Source organism: Anas acuta, chromosome 7 (assembly GCF_963932015.1).
Source record: "Anas acuta chromosome 7, bAnaAcu1.1, whole genome shotgun sequence".
Lineage (NCBI taxonomy): Eukaryota > Metazoa > Chordata > Aves > Anseriformes > Anatidae > Anas > Anas acuta.
The window spans coordinates 29,499,667-29,514,290 of NC_088985.1; the positions used below are offsets into that span (position 1 = coordinate 29,499,667).

At 36.6% G+C, this 14,624-nt stretch overlaps 1 protein-coding gene across 3 annotated transcripts in view; it reads right to left on the reverse strand.

Moving 5' to 3' along the window:
- Positions 1-14,624, reverse strand: part of NRAP (nebulin related anchoring protein) — a 49,183-nt gene that overhangs the window by 6,011 nt on the left and 28,548 nt on the right. For 2 of the 3 annotated variants that reach the window (XM_068688612.1, XM_068688610.1), the window contains exons 25-35: positions 14,350-14,454; positions 12,106-12,204; positions 10,192-10,296; positions 9,710-9,817; positions 8,793-8,906; positions 7,729-7,926; positions 6,276-6,380; positions 5,105-5,203; positions 4,209-4,313; positions 3,753-3,860; positions 1,795-2,106 (exon numbers count right to left, since the gene is read on the reverse strand). In XM_068688612.1, the coding sequence (XP_068544713.1) occupies positions 1,795-2,106; positions 3,753-3,860; positions 4,209-4,313; positions 5,105-5,203; positions 6,276-6,380; positions 7,729-7,926; positions 8,793-8,906; positions 9,710-9,817; positions 10,192-10,296; positions 12,106-12,204; positions 14,350-14,454 (1,458 nt within the window). The remainder of the gene's footprint in view (positions 1-1,794; positions 2,107-3,752; positions 3,861-4,208; positions 4,314-5,104; positions 5,204-6,275; positions 6,381-7,728; positions 7,927-8,792; positions 8,907-9,709; positions 9,818-10,191; positions 10,297-12,105; positions 12,205-14,349; positions 14,455-14,624) is intronic. The other variant, XM_068688611.1, reaches the window with a different exon arrangement.

Consider the following 14,624-nt stretch of genomic DNA (forward strand, 5'->3'; position numbering starts at 1 on the left):
AGTATTTTTTTCTCCTATACACAAAAGGGGGCAGCAACCAGCTAGCTCAAATGGGTGCTGTACATTATCTTTGCTAGACAGTGAGGGGATCAGACAAAAACACCTTGATCATTTCTCTGATGTGTCTATAGGCAAAGAGCTAAGTCCTGAGGTCCTTATTCATCTCCTGTCTTGACACTTGTTAGGCAAGCTCTAAACTACATGCTGTTAGGACTAAGTCCTTGGAAATTACACTTTCCTATAATATAAACCACCATCACAGATCAGTAAACAGCAAAATATCCTGCCTACCTGGATCTAACTAACCTCAATGTCATCAGTTACCCTTTACAGCAGAAGGCAGGAATGGCATTTGGAAAGGCAAAGAATTCCACCTGGCAACAGCTTCCACACCATCCTGAGACTATCTATCTCCAAAAAGTTGCTTAGTGAATGTAGTTGCTTAGTCACTGCTCCCTGAGACAGCTAGCATACTTTGACAGCTAAGAGCTTTGTCTACTACCAGCAGTGTAGCTGTGAGGTCTAGTTATCAGCCAGGAGGCAGCAACTGGTGGGCTCTACTGAGTAGTAAACTGGGGTCTCTAGCGTCTGTTGTGCTGATGTGAAACTACAGCCAAAATTCTCTCACTCATTCCTAATCCTTGTTTTTGCTGCCCTCCATTGGGATACCTCTGTTTCCCAGGGTAACACTTTATCTAGACAAATGAAAAAAGACAATTGTATACCATAATAATAAAATCCAACTGGGATCCTTCAATTGGATTATTTGCTCCCATTTAAAGAGAGAAGATAAGGAGGGTTCTTTGAAGATATCTTTTTCTGGCAACAAAGATTACATTTATATACTCTATAATACGTATACTATTATATCTAGTATATCTGGAATACTAGATAGCAAGTACACTGAGTAAGAAAGAAGGTTACAAGCTCTACAATGCTTTGACTTTCATAGCTTGACTATCTGTAAATATCTGACATCCCACCACTTTGTCTCTCAATAAAATGCTGAGTTCAGTAAGTGATCAGCTCTCTGAAAACCTATAGAGTTAGAACAACTTCCTGAACAACCTTTTGCACTTCCTTGCTGGATCATTCAGTCTCTTTTCTAACACAACAAAACCCACCCAAATACAGCTTTCTGGTACAAAGCACCTAAGGAAAGGTGACTCCAGAACCAAAATCATTAAAACACAGCTACCTGCATCTGTGCAGCCTTATACATGAACTCAATATTTACTTGTGTTTGAAAGAAACCAATAGCCTGTCCCTGAACAAAGGTAAACATGCTATGAAAAAGTGACATTGGATGTTGCCCACCCTGAGATTCCATCATTTCTTTCAAAGTTTGTCTGAACTTACAATTGTGAGAGCAATTTCTGCGAACGCATCTGGGGAACTGTTTGTTTGATATTCCCAGCCCTGTCTGCAAAGTGACCTTCTAACATCATATCTCAAAGCAACCTCTGAGCATTTAATTTCCTGCACAAAGAATTCTGCACGTAGGGCAATGGCTGTCGAACCTCTGGCTGGCTGTGATCCAAAATGTCAAGAGATCTGTTTTACATCCCTCAGGTAAGTGACCACAATGATTTTCTGTCAGGTTCAAAACATGAGAACCCCTGATTCACGTATAGTCCATATGTGCAGAGCAATCAGATATCTTGCTGCTACACGTACGCAAGTTTACAATCTGTCTAAAACCACTGCCCAATGTCAGCTTACAATTTGTTCCAGTCACTCAAAGCTTAGTTGTTGTTAACTTCAGTTTACTATTAACAGAAGGAAAGTCTTTACCTCACTCTGTAGCATGTGGGCTTTTTTGGCCCATTTCATCTTCATATCTTCTGGGAGCGCTGTAAATTCATGGAGTCTCTTTCTGTAGTCTTGATCACTTGCTAAGGCCTGGGCTTTCCTTGCATGGACAAGATTCACCATGTCCATTGGCAGATGGTACTGAGACCACACTCCTTGGGATCCTTTCTTATATTCCTGTTCACTCTGTAATTTGGCAGCGTGCAAGCAGTGCAGCAACCTGGTATCATCCAGAACACTTCTGGCACCAATGTGCTTTCCTCTCTCCATCACAAAGTTGTATTTATACTGGTACTAAAAATAAAAAAGGGTAAAAGTGAAAATGTGCCAAATTTAAGCTGCTTGCTCTGGCTAAATAACTCAGGATAAAACACAGAAATATCTATGCTGACTGTAAAAACAGCCAGACTATGCAGCGCTATGAAGTAATTTTTGCATCTCTTGTTGCTCTCAAATTTAAATATCACAGTAGTTGCAACATTTAAGTTAAGCACAATTCAGTACACGCTTTGAATATCCTCTAAGCATTTGTCATGTTTAACCTCAGATCATGGACTTTCATTATCTCTCATAGTTATGATCCCATCATTAGGAATGAGAATGTAAGAGAAACAAACAAAAAAAGAAAAAAATCTATACAGAGAAACATATGCACTTTGTAGCCTTCAGATTTGCAAATGCCACCCAGCTATTTTAAAGAGTAAATTCAGTCTTCTCGGATCAATAACTATGTTGAGAAACCTAAGATGGTGGCCTGAACACAAGAATAAGCACCAGCAACCCCTCATTCTCATCTTAGCTGGGACTATAACTCTCCCTATGATCTTGCATTTATCCTCTCTGTGAAATAGTGATGATGATGATAATGATTATTTATACAGCATCAACAGGGTGCTTGGAACTTTAAAGGGAAGGCCTGGGCCCTGAAGAGTTCATAATGTAGTTGAAATGGGATAATAACACTTATCTACCACACAAGAGAGTTGTGGGGATTAAATTACAGTAGCTAATGTTTATAAAGTGCTTCGAAGATGAAGGGCCAAATTCAGATCTGTTGTAAGTGGATGTAATTCTATTATGGATTTGTACCCTTTAGAGCAGATCTGAAGCTGTAACCAAAAGCACTCTGCAAAATATAGTTAAGTATACATTACAGCTAGATATAGTTGCTTCATAAAACAAATGCACATGAAATAGATTCATATTTTATCATATTAGAGATAAAATATGCAAGTAAATACTACACAAACGAAATACTTTCTTTACTTAATTTTAGCTTAATTGTCAGTTTTTTCTTGTTAAATTTCCTGAGATGAACTTGGGCTTTCTGAGAAATGGATACCATCATGTCTGAGTGTTTTCCAAACAACAACCTAAGTAAGAGTATATTTTTAGAGGTAAGAAGATTTTTTCCCCTATTTCAGAGGCTAAGAAAACATGTATACAGGAGAATTCACTAATTTTCACTTCATAACCAGACAGTCAGCTCCTGATTTACAGAGATTCAAAGAATACTTCTTCTGACTTCATTTCAATTCAGGAGCCCCAAGCACTTCCAAAAGTCAGTTCAAAGCAGGGTGGACAGAATTAGTGGGCACTTTATAATATGAGAAGCTAAAAGCCTGGAGAGGAGCAGAATCTCTCTGATTTATCTGTCTGCAAATACTTTAATTCACCAGCTATTTCCCACTGGAAGATGTTTAACTGAGCTTGGTTCTCGATTAGCAGTGATTCTTCCTCTTTTTTTTGCTTTCCTTTTTTTTTTTTTTTTTTTTTTTAAAGTCACACAAAGAATCTCATTCATAAGTAATATATTCTGTCTCACACTTGTCTCACATGGTTACGGAGTTGCTTTAATTCAGTAAAATCTGCTTTAGACATTGTTTTACATGAAGTTAACAGAAATTAGGCAAGATGGAAGGTTGAATCATTCAACTCACATCACTGGCAATTTCTCTGGAGGCCCTCGCAGTCTGGAAAGGGAGTGCTTCCGTTGTCAGCTTGTAGCCTTGAGCACGTAGATTATGCCAAGATTCCCTGTATTTTGCCTAAAGTAGGAAAGGCACATGTAGATTGCTCTTTCACTTTTAAATGCACAAAGGAACAAACAAAGGAACCCTCTTTCATTTGTTATTCTGAGTTACAGTCTCATTCCTCATAATCAAAGCTTTTTTTTTTTTTTAATTATCTTGAGGAAATCCTACAAACTTAGACAAAACAAGTCTTATTCTTTATGTAGATTTAATTTACAACTGTATGTATGCTAATGGAGATAAATATAATCAAATCAGGGAATCATAAATAGAACAGATCTAAAAAGTCCTCTGCTTATCCATCTTTCTTGACATTGCACAACTCATCCTCCAACCCATATAAGAAATATAAAAACTTCTTACATCACTGAGATTGGCTGCATTTATTCTTGCCCGTGTAAACTCAGGCAGACCCAGCGTTGGTGTGTAGTGATGCTGACTGTCCTCTCCTGCTGCTTTATAAAGACGCTAGAAAAGAGATCAAAAAAGATGACTGCAATTATTTTTCCAAATGTTTCAATAATGTAATAGCAGTGCTTAAGTTGTTTATGATTATGACAATTTTAATCAGCCACTGCAAAAAACCACTGAGAATATAACAATGCTATTGCATGTTTTTGTTTTTGTTTTTGTTTTTTTTCCTGGGCATAAAAAAAAGCAACTTTAAAATCAATTTTTATGCATATATCATGAAGCCTACCCACTGTGCTGTTAGCCTTGCATTTGTACGTTCCCAGGAGGCCAAAAGTTGATCCGAGAACATTAAGGGCACCTTAAAAGTGTGTTATTTAAAAGGGCTGGCATTTCTGTAAGACTAGTCATATTTTTTTAGCTTGGATTTTTTTATTACAGACAATTTTGGTAATTTACCTGTGGGTTTTCTCTTGCTTTTTGAAAATTAGAAAAAGGATTCTTTTTCTGGAGGCCTCAAAAGTGGACCATGTTATGCAAATGAGCTCCCTCAAGAACACCCCCCAGAAATGATCTTTTGAGGCTTTGTTTCATGTAAAAACACCTGATAACAGGACATATGGATGTATGGGCACTATTCAAGCTTTTAAAAAAGAGACTGAATTGAAGAATGGGATTAAATGCTTGTCTGGAAATAATAAAAACTGTGTAAAAGCAGAATTCAGTGATGCTTGCTTTCTTTTTGATACATTTTCTTTCAGAACAGGGTTGTCTCTTTCCCATTCCTCCATCCCTCTCTCTCTGCATTTTGAAAAGCATATTTTCTGATTCACGTTAGGAGAGCCTACCTCATTAGCAATCATATTGCTGAATTTTGCATGAAGGAGACCAGGAGAGTCTGTCACCGATGTGTACTTGAAGGAATGTGGCTGCTGACGATATTTACTCTGAGTTCATACACAAAGAAAAATGAACAGAATAACTAAATTGTCTTGTCAGATAAGGTACATTTTCCAACACTAGTACTTAAAACACACTAGAAGTGTGTTTATAACCCTACCTTGCAAAGGATATGTTATCTATTAACCATTAGACTAATTTACCCTTGCTTCTCTGAATCTGATGAACTGAAGTCTCACAGGGGAAAAGTAAGGAATAAGGTGTAAAACAAAAAACAAGCAAAGTGCTGTTATGTTGAATATAGTAATGAGGTTGTTTTACCCCTTGGTGTCATTAACCCTGACTAGTGGAATTACAGTAAAAGTAAATCCAATCCTACAAAAAGGTTCTGCATAAGCCAAATGATCTTTTTTTTTGGTGGGAAAAATAAGGTTCCATCCAACCTGTGGTGTTATATCAGAATTGTGAACAAAATAACTGTAAGATCACTGCAAGAAGGGATCCACTCACTAGAGTGCCACTATGAAAAAAATATATATTTTTTTCTTAATTTCACATCTATATGAATATGGGCAAAAAATCCACGATTTGAAACTAGTAAAGACTGTAAGAAGACAGCAAAACAAAGGAGAGAAAAGTCCAGTTAAAGCAGTGTTTAAAAAATAGTACATGAAGGCAGCAAGTGAAAAACAATCTGAGACTGCAAAGCAGAAGTCAAACTGAGGACAGTGTAATGTACTGGGCACTCTGCAGTCTAATTTTGGAGAAACAGTACAAGGTACTTAAGAGACATAGTCACAACCTTATTTTTAGTTGAAAAACAGAAAGGAAAAAAAAAAAAAAAAAACACATTTTAAAACTAAAGTAAATCACATAAACTAACAACCTCCTAGGTCTGAAACACGGGAGAAAAGACTTGTGAAAACAGTTAGCAAAGCCTGCAAAACCTTGAATTCCATCAGGTTCACCCATCCGCAGTTAGAACATGATTGGAGTGATCAAACACAAGGGGAGGGAGCCTAGCATTATCCAGTGAGTCACTTTGCCAGCCCAGTTTAATGGAAAGACATCTGGCAAACTCTTGTTTGTAGGGGAGAAATCAAAAACCTCTTTTGTTACCTCACTGATGAGTTCAGAAGCTTTCTTCTTTCCTTCAATCTCCAGGGCCCCTGGAGTAATACATCCAACTCCTCGCATAAAGTTCATGTCAGACCGGTATAAATTCTAAGGAAAACGAAGCAGAAGTAATTACAAGTTTGCATTTGAGATGCCCTATATTTATTCATCCAGAAATACACAATAAGGTTATTCAAATAAATCTACTAAAATTTGTACCTACTACAGAAGGTTAAGGTACTTTACCCTAGGCTCTTGTGTTTCTGTGCATACAGCACTGATAGATCTACTGTACAGATGCAAGATTCTAAAGAGTACTAAGTCCCATGAACACTGAATGATATTTGGGCTCCTCACTTCCATTTGAAACCTTGAAAATACTTTTGCCAGATATATAAATTTAGTTTGCTTATAATATATAAATCAAATCTACAGATTATTTATTTATAAATTTACATAAAATAAAAGCAATTTAGAAAAGTGCATGAAATATTAAAAAAAAAAAAAGCTAATAACTTCATAAAAACTAGGCTAGCAGACAAAATATGGTTACTTTTAAACAATTTTGCATGGTCATAACATAAATGGAGAACACTACAGAAAAATACTTCTGAGACAGCCTGCAGATTTTGTTAAAATATTTTCTAGACCACCAAACACAGCAGAGACTCATTGTAAACGTTACTTTTTCAAATGTGACCACTAGATTACAAGTAGATACTTTACAATGAATCTTATTTCGTCTGATGATGAGATGAGTGATGATGAGAAGGAGGGTTGTCTTATTTTCTGCTTCAAAAGAATTAGGATGGACTTGTTTTTAAGATACAGTCCTTCCTGAGGACTCCTGAGGCAACCTAATTTATTGAAAGCCCTTTACCTTAGTGCTAACTGACTCTGCCTACCCTTGAATTTGTAAGGCATTATCTAGGTAATTCTACTCAAGATCATGTAGAGATAATCATAGAGATTATGAGATAGAGATCATGAGATAAACTCATCCTTATGAGAATTGCAGAGGTTATACCTTGGGCCACAGTGTACAGCTCTCTTACAAATCAGATCTTTAACAACAGGCATTTTTCTTGTGGAAGTGCACATTACTCCCACCCAGGTGCAAATCAACTCAAAATACATATGGGTGAAGAGTTTTCATGGTTAGTAAGTCCTTAAAAAGAGTAATTCACTAACAGGGCACTCATCCCCACTTGCAAACACTTCTCTGCCCCATCATCAAAGACTACCTTACTTTATCTCTTACCATGGTGTGCTCACACACATTGTACAAATGCCCAGCAAGATAAATGTCTCATTCCTGAATGTAATCAAGGGAAAACAGTAATTGTTTATCCTTCAGTTGCCGTGCAAATATATACCATCAGCTGCCATGATTTGGAACAGAACTATCTTGCACCAGACCCAACAGGGAAATATTGCTGGGATGTTTTGCAATTACCTCACTCTGTAGTTTATATGCATTCTTGGCACACTGCAATCTCAGATCATCAGTCAAAGAAGTGTACTGGTGTAGCAGCTGTCTGTATTCTTGTTCACTGACCAGAGACTGGGCTTTCCTGGCATGTACCAAGTTTATCATGTCTAGTGGCAGATGGAAGTGAGCCTTTGTATCCTCAAAACCTTGCTTATACTTCACCTATCAAATTAAAAACAGAACACATTTATAATCAGAGCATGGTAATCAGAATTCAAATTTTGATCAGAAGACACTTTATCCATATTTCTTCAATTTTCCAGCATAAATTATTATTTTTAAAAATGTTTTTCTTAATCTGTTTAACTATACCATGAATAATCATTATGTGCAATTATAATATGTGGCAGCCTACTCTGCATCAAAATAGTAGCCATCTATATTATATTTAATTAAGCTGAAATATTATTTATTTTCATTTTTGTTAAAGAATTGGACACATTAAAGCTACAAATTATCAATCTGATAAAAGAATTCTTAATTTACTGCATTTCTAGAATGTACAACAAAAAGTTGAAGCTACTGCCTGGACATAAAACACAAATGGCCACATATGTATTAGAATTAGTAAAAATCCCTTCTCAAAATATTTGTCATTGTATACTGATTTGGCCATCTTAATTTCAAAAGATTTAACATTACTGGGGGGGGAGAAGGGAGGGGAGGTGTTTCTGATTTTTGTTTTCACTTCTTGTTCCAGGAAAAGAAAGCTGGAGAAATATTTAAAGATTTTTTTTCATATGAAATTTCCTAATCAGATTATGCAAAACTTGAGAAACATCCAGATCTATTGACGGTCATCAAACTGATTTAAAATAACCTCACAAATGACTGATTTATTCAAACAGCCGTTTTACCTATCTCAATCTACAAATATCATTACACAAGAAAAGAATCCTAGTGTAAGCCCACTGAAACCGAACAGTATGATAAGAAGCTAGTCCGAAGCTAAATATGCTGTCCATGAGGAACTAGGCACTGTTAAGAAATCAATTCCAAAATGTCCACATCTTCTTTCTTGTACTTACATCACTCTGCAGCGATGATGCATGAACCGAGTGAGCAATGTGAATATCACCATCCAGTCCACATGAACCAACCATCTGTCCTTTCATTTTCTCAAATGCCTCCTTATACTTATGCTGAAAAAGAAATAGGAAATAAACAAACATATGAATAGGACTGAAGAGAAGTATTAGAACTGTTAAAATCTGAATAAAAGGGTTTTCTTATTACAGAAGGAGAGCTGCTATGGACAATAATTTCTGGCTATACTTAATACGATATCAAATTTGAATAAATCTTCCGTGGATGCTTGGGAGACTTCATCTGCAGAAACATTTAAATATTTTATTCTATTTAGGGAAAGTCATACACGCACAAAAATATATAAATAAGCCAAAAACAATGAACACTTAAAGTAGTTTGAGTCAGTTACCTGCTATTACACAGGTGGTGGAAGACAAGAACCTGGTGCAAGTGATCAGAATAAACCTGAGGAACCTTTCTCCATTGGCTCTCTAGCAAATTCAGAAAAACTAGTCTCCTATGCTTTAAATTAAACTACATATTTACAACCTGCAAAGGGCACCCAAGACAAACACTGAAGGGTAGAACTTCCTGACTACGCTCTCTTCTCCAAAGGTTGGCTAGCTGACAGTGGCTGATATCTCCTGAACAATCCCTGTCACTGTTAGTGACTGTATCCAGGTCAATACATTAAGGAGGTTGGTCAGCTTTGCCTTAGGAAAGCTTCCTTTGATGGTTAACTTGATTGTGTCCACACCTCCAAAAGCACAATAACTAACTAGACTGAGGCCGGATGTCTCCCAGCTGCAGAGTTCACTGGACATGCTGTTTCCATCAAGAGTCACTCAGCAGAGCAGAAACACTCCGGAGTGACTGACATCTCCTACTGGACTGTATCAGCAGTAAGTTCACCTACGTCGCTTATGATTTCACCCGAAGCCTTTGCGGCCTGGAAAGGAATGGCATCTAGTTTCATCTGATATCCACCGTCTTTCATCTTTCCCCAGGTCTCCTTATAGCGAATCTAGGAAATATGGAACAGGAGAGAAGCAGAGAGGCTGTTCAGAGGGTTGACACTGCAGCATTGCTGTTATCCTAGCAATGTTATCAAAGTTGTTTCATTCTATTCTAGCACAAACTGCTAATGTAAATGAAAATATCAATACACAACATGAATAATCAGATCACGTGTTCGTTCTTATCTTTCTAACTTAAGAGAAGTTTGTTTAGAAGTTTGGTAAGAAATATGATTTCTGATTTTACTTCAGAAACACCTAGACCATAGATCAAACACTGGTGAAAGGAACAATATTAGTATGATTTCTGGTGTGGGATAAACGGGAAAGCACTATCAACTTTTTCCATTTTCCTTTAAAGTATTAAAGGTAAGATTTATACCTCACTGATATTCATGGAATTTAACTTGGCCAGAAGGAGTTCAGGAAAATCTGTTATTGGTGTATACTGATGCTTTACACTCTCTCCATGTTCCTTGTACAGTCTCTGCAAACAGAAATGAGTTTCAGTAACAAGTATTGACTACCCATTCATCACCTAATTCAGACAAAAAGTATTTTCAAATAGGTTTATGGAATGCAAGGACTATGGAAAAATTACAACAGCATTAAACACAGGCAACTGTACCAGTCAAAAAGTACTCAAACTTAGTGTTTGATGCAACCATCAGCTAGAGTATGTGAGAAGTTATGAGCATATAAATCAATTACTATGAAAGTTCATTTATCTGAATATTAATTTGATAAGACTTCCAACATATGTGAATAAGGAAAGGGAGAATAAACAGTATTTATTATGGGGATGCAGCCTTGAGAGGCCCACCAGCACTTCTGAAACTCCACAGGAATCTGGGGAGTTAAAGTTCCCCAAACACATCTTCCCAAATTTGTTCATTTTTGGTAGATGAATACTATGACAATTATCTGTGCTATTACTCCAATTTTATGTCCAGAGCTAGTTGCAAGGGGATTGCTCAATAGATAATGGCAAGAAACAAAAAAACTCAGAAGGTGACTGATCCCATCTTAAATTGTCTACGTGGGCTACTCGTATCAGTCCTTGGAGGAAGAATATAGGATTGGCTCAGGACTTTGGGATGTCTACAGATAGATAAGAGGTATTCTATGAGGTTAACCGGAACTTCACCTACCATGGCTAAGCAGATCACCTCCTTGAAATTACTTTTCTTTCCTCTCTTAGTTTATTCTTACATTAACACGGTAGTTTTCAGCCCAGTACAGATAGCAACTTTTTTGTGGACTTTGGCCCATGTCTTGACAACCCAGCTTGCCTTTCCCAGGCATGATGGGTTTGAGACCCTCTAGATCAGAATGAACGTCTCACTGTTTCGCCCTGCTGCCACTTTCTTTAGCAACTAGACCCACTTGTAATGCAGCTCCATGAGAGGAAAATTAATGAGAACTCCACGTGTGAAGAAGTAGAGCAGCAGACTGATTTTGACTGTGGCTCAGTGGAACAAAATGACTTTTATTTATCCTGCCTGAGATGTAAGCCTTTTGAATCTTATTAATTAAACCAAAGGCATAGACACTATAAGTATTACAATAGCATGTGTTTTACACAAAGTCTTTCATCTTCTTTTTCACTTTAAAAATATCTATTTTCACAATGAAACATCCTCTCATGTTTGAAACTTGTCTTTTTTGAGTGACTTTTGCTTATTATTTACTTCAGTATTATCCCAGTTAAGTCTACAATGGTTTTAAATCGCTCTTCTATTAAAAATAAACATGTTTAAACACTAAACAGCCTCAATTCTTCCCTTTAAGGTTTCCCCTTCTGGATTTCTCTCTCAAGAGGATGACAGCTTGAAATAATGTATTTTTTCTTCCTTGTCATGCTGCCTCACATTTTCTTTCCAAAGAACATGCAGAAATTGAAATTTGAAAGATCTGTTTGAAAAGGAGAAAGAACCCCATATGTGTTCTTCCTCAATGAATCTCAAAAGGCCAACAGCCTCTAAAGGTCAAAGGTCAGTGTTAGTCTTGAATTTTACTTCTGGAAAAAAAAAAAAAAAAAAAAAAAAAAAGAAAAAAAAAGGACTGAAAGCCCTTTTTACGTGAAATTCCCATTCACTTCAGTGGGATTGCTATGACTTCCCATTCCAAGTTAGAAACATGCTCTTTGTGAGATGCACCACACCAGAACACAGAAGTTTCATGGTTCCCAAAGATAATCTCAGAGAAAGAAAGAGAGAGAAAGCCAGTGCTTCAATCAGGTCGTTCAAAGAGGATACCACTCTTATAATCATAATGTATATACATTATAACTTACATCCACAGCCTGGTTATAACTAATTCTAGCCTGGATCATCTCAGGAGTGTCTTTAATACTGGTAAACTTCAAAGCATATGGATGCTGACGGTACTTCTTCTGTTGAGCAGAAAAAAGATCAAAGCTGTGAATTTTGTGCTGCTCTTTCATGCTATTTGAAAGAGAAAAATCATAGGTTGCTGGAGATTAGAGTGAATTTGTGAACATAATTATTATTCCTCTTTCCTCATCTTTATGTCCTAGGTACTTTCAGATTAATATTTGTTTCGATTTAACAATAACCTTTTCCCAATTAATATTAAAGTATTTCTCTGTAAATATAAAGAAAATATTTCAAAATCAGGTTTTGCCTACTAAAATACTCCAGGACTCAGGATTTTAAAATCTTTTTCAGATGGCTTCAAATACAGTATGACTGATTGCATTTTTTATTTATAGTTCCTTTAAGCAAGAAATGATATACAATTGTGGTATGTTAATAATGGCAGCAGTTAACCTTACTGTTTCAAGGCTTAGCTTTCCTCCTAACTTACAAATAGCAAATATGTGCAGTCATTAACTTTGTGCCTATTTGTTACGTATGTGATTCAGCTTGTTTGAAAGGATCCATAGAAGCTTATCAGAAAACTTGTTATATATATATATATACATAATTAAAATGAAGACTGTTTGATGGGAAACTAGAAACGGGACCATATGGAAAAAGTGTCAAAATCTTCCCTTCCTGCATGAGTTGTCCTATACCCATCATAACTCTTATCTCTTGTCCAAATAGCACATACTAAATTTTTCTGATGCCTGTGATGAACTCTCAAGTCAATAAACATATTCATGGCTCTTTTGGAAACTTTATATCTCAGTGTTCAAGTTTAAAGGCACATCATCCTCCTTTAGTTTGAGCTATGATCTGCAGAATCTTCAGACAACATTTTGATTCTCTGGAGACTCCAAACGACTATGTAAGACACATTAAATCTTTTAAGATATCACAAGCTTATAAGCAATGTTTTGGTTTCAGAGAGAAAACCCTCAACAATGAGCAATCTTACTGAGTTTAAATGAGGACAAGAGTAGGGACTCTTTATTCTGTTCAGATGTAAAGACAAATATGAGTTGACCAGAACATCTCTACAAAAAATCTGAGAATAATACTGCTTTTTAGCAGTAATACAAGTAATTCATGGTTTGTATGTAAAAAGGGAGGAGGCTCATAGCCATCGAAAATTTAGTACTCGCAAAAAAAGACTGACATAAACAACCTATCAGGTCAAATTTCTACATGGCTAACTTGCCACTACTGTACATCAAAATGGTATACTTATATAGGCTTACAGTTATTATCCCAGCTGGCATTGCCATACTACCTTTTATGAAGCTACCCTGCTTTATACCAGCTGAGGATCTAGTTTGTTGTATCTAAGAAAAAAAAAACATCCTTCTTCATTGCAGATAACTACACAGGAAAAAAAAGTAGCGTTAGGAATCAGGCAGATATGAAAGAATAACCACAACGCTACACCAGTGGTTATACTGTTATTCTCATTGAGCAAATGGACAGATGATTCCTATATCACCAGTGGTTATCTAAAATAAAATCACGAAAATCAGTCTCCTAGTGCTGCAGATTTAGCCAATAGGACTCCTTCTGAAATAACAGAGACAGAATACGATGAACCTTTTAACCATTTCCACCAGTGCCTCCTTTGAAGGCCTCATGGGACTGGCACAAATGTTTCTAGAGTTTGCCTCTCCTGTCAGTAGCACTGGCTACAGGGAGAAATAAGGATGAAAACTACTCAGACGTATATATGTAACTGCATACAGAGATATTTATGTGAATTTCAATAGCTAACGTGAGTATATCCGAGAAAGGAGCAAGAAGGAATGTGTATCTGTTACAAAAGAAGGTTCTTGGTCCAATGACTGCATCTTTTCATCATCTCTCCTGTTTTGCTTCATTAAAAAGGTAGGCTAGTGGGTAGCAATTGAGCACTGTTTGATTGCCATTATTATTCATAATATCATTTGTCACCTACTTTGTTTTTGCAAAGGCTATATGGACTCCTACTGGTGTGTGTTTGGTATCTGGTTTCCCTCTAATTACCAGTTCTATCCCTGGTTTTGAGGGCTTTCATGTGGTATGCCTTTTTCTTTCCCCTTTGAGTGGAAATTATTTTAATTTTATACAGACATTTTGCACACATTATGCAGCAAATTCTGTTGCATGCTGTCATGAAATCTCACCTCACTAATGAGTTCTCCTGCCTTCTTAGCCTGCTCCACATTTAATGACCCAGTGGCTATCCATCCAGCTCCTTTCATCCAGTTCAAATCTGCTCTGTATCGGTTCTGACAAAGAAAAAAAAATCATCCTATTGTTGGTGTTCATGCACTTAAAATGGCATTAAAGGATTCAGAAATCTCAGGAACAACAGCCAAGTCAAATTAGTTCCCGCTTGTGTTTTATTTGCTATTGAGCAGTTGCAAGGAAAGCAAAATAAATTACGGAATGAGATAGC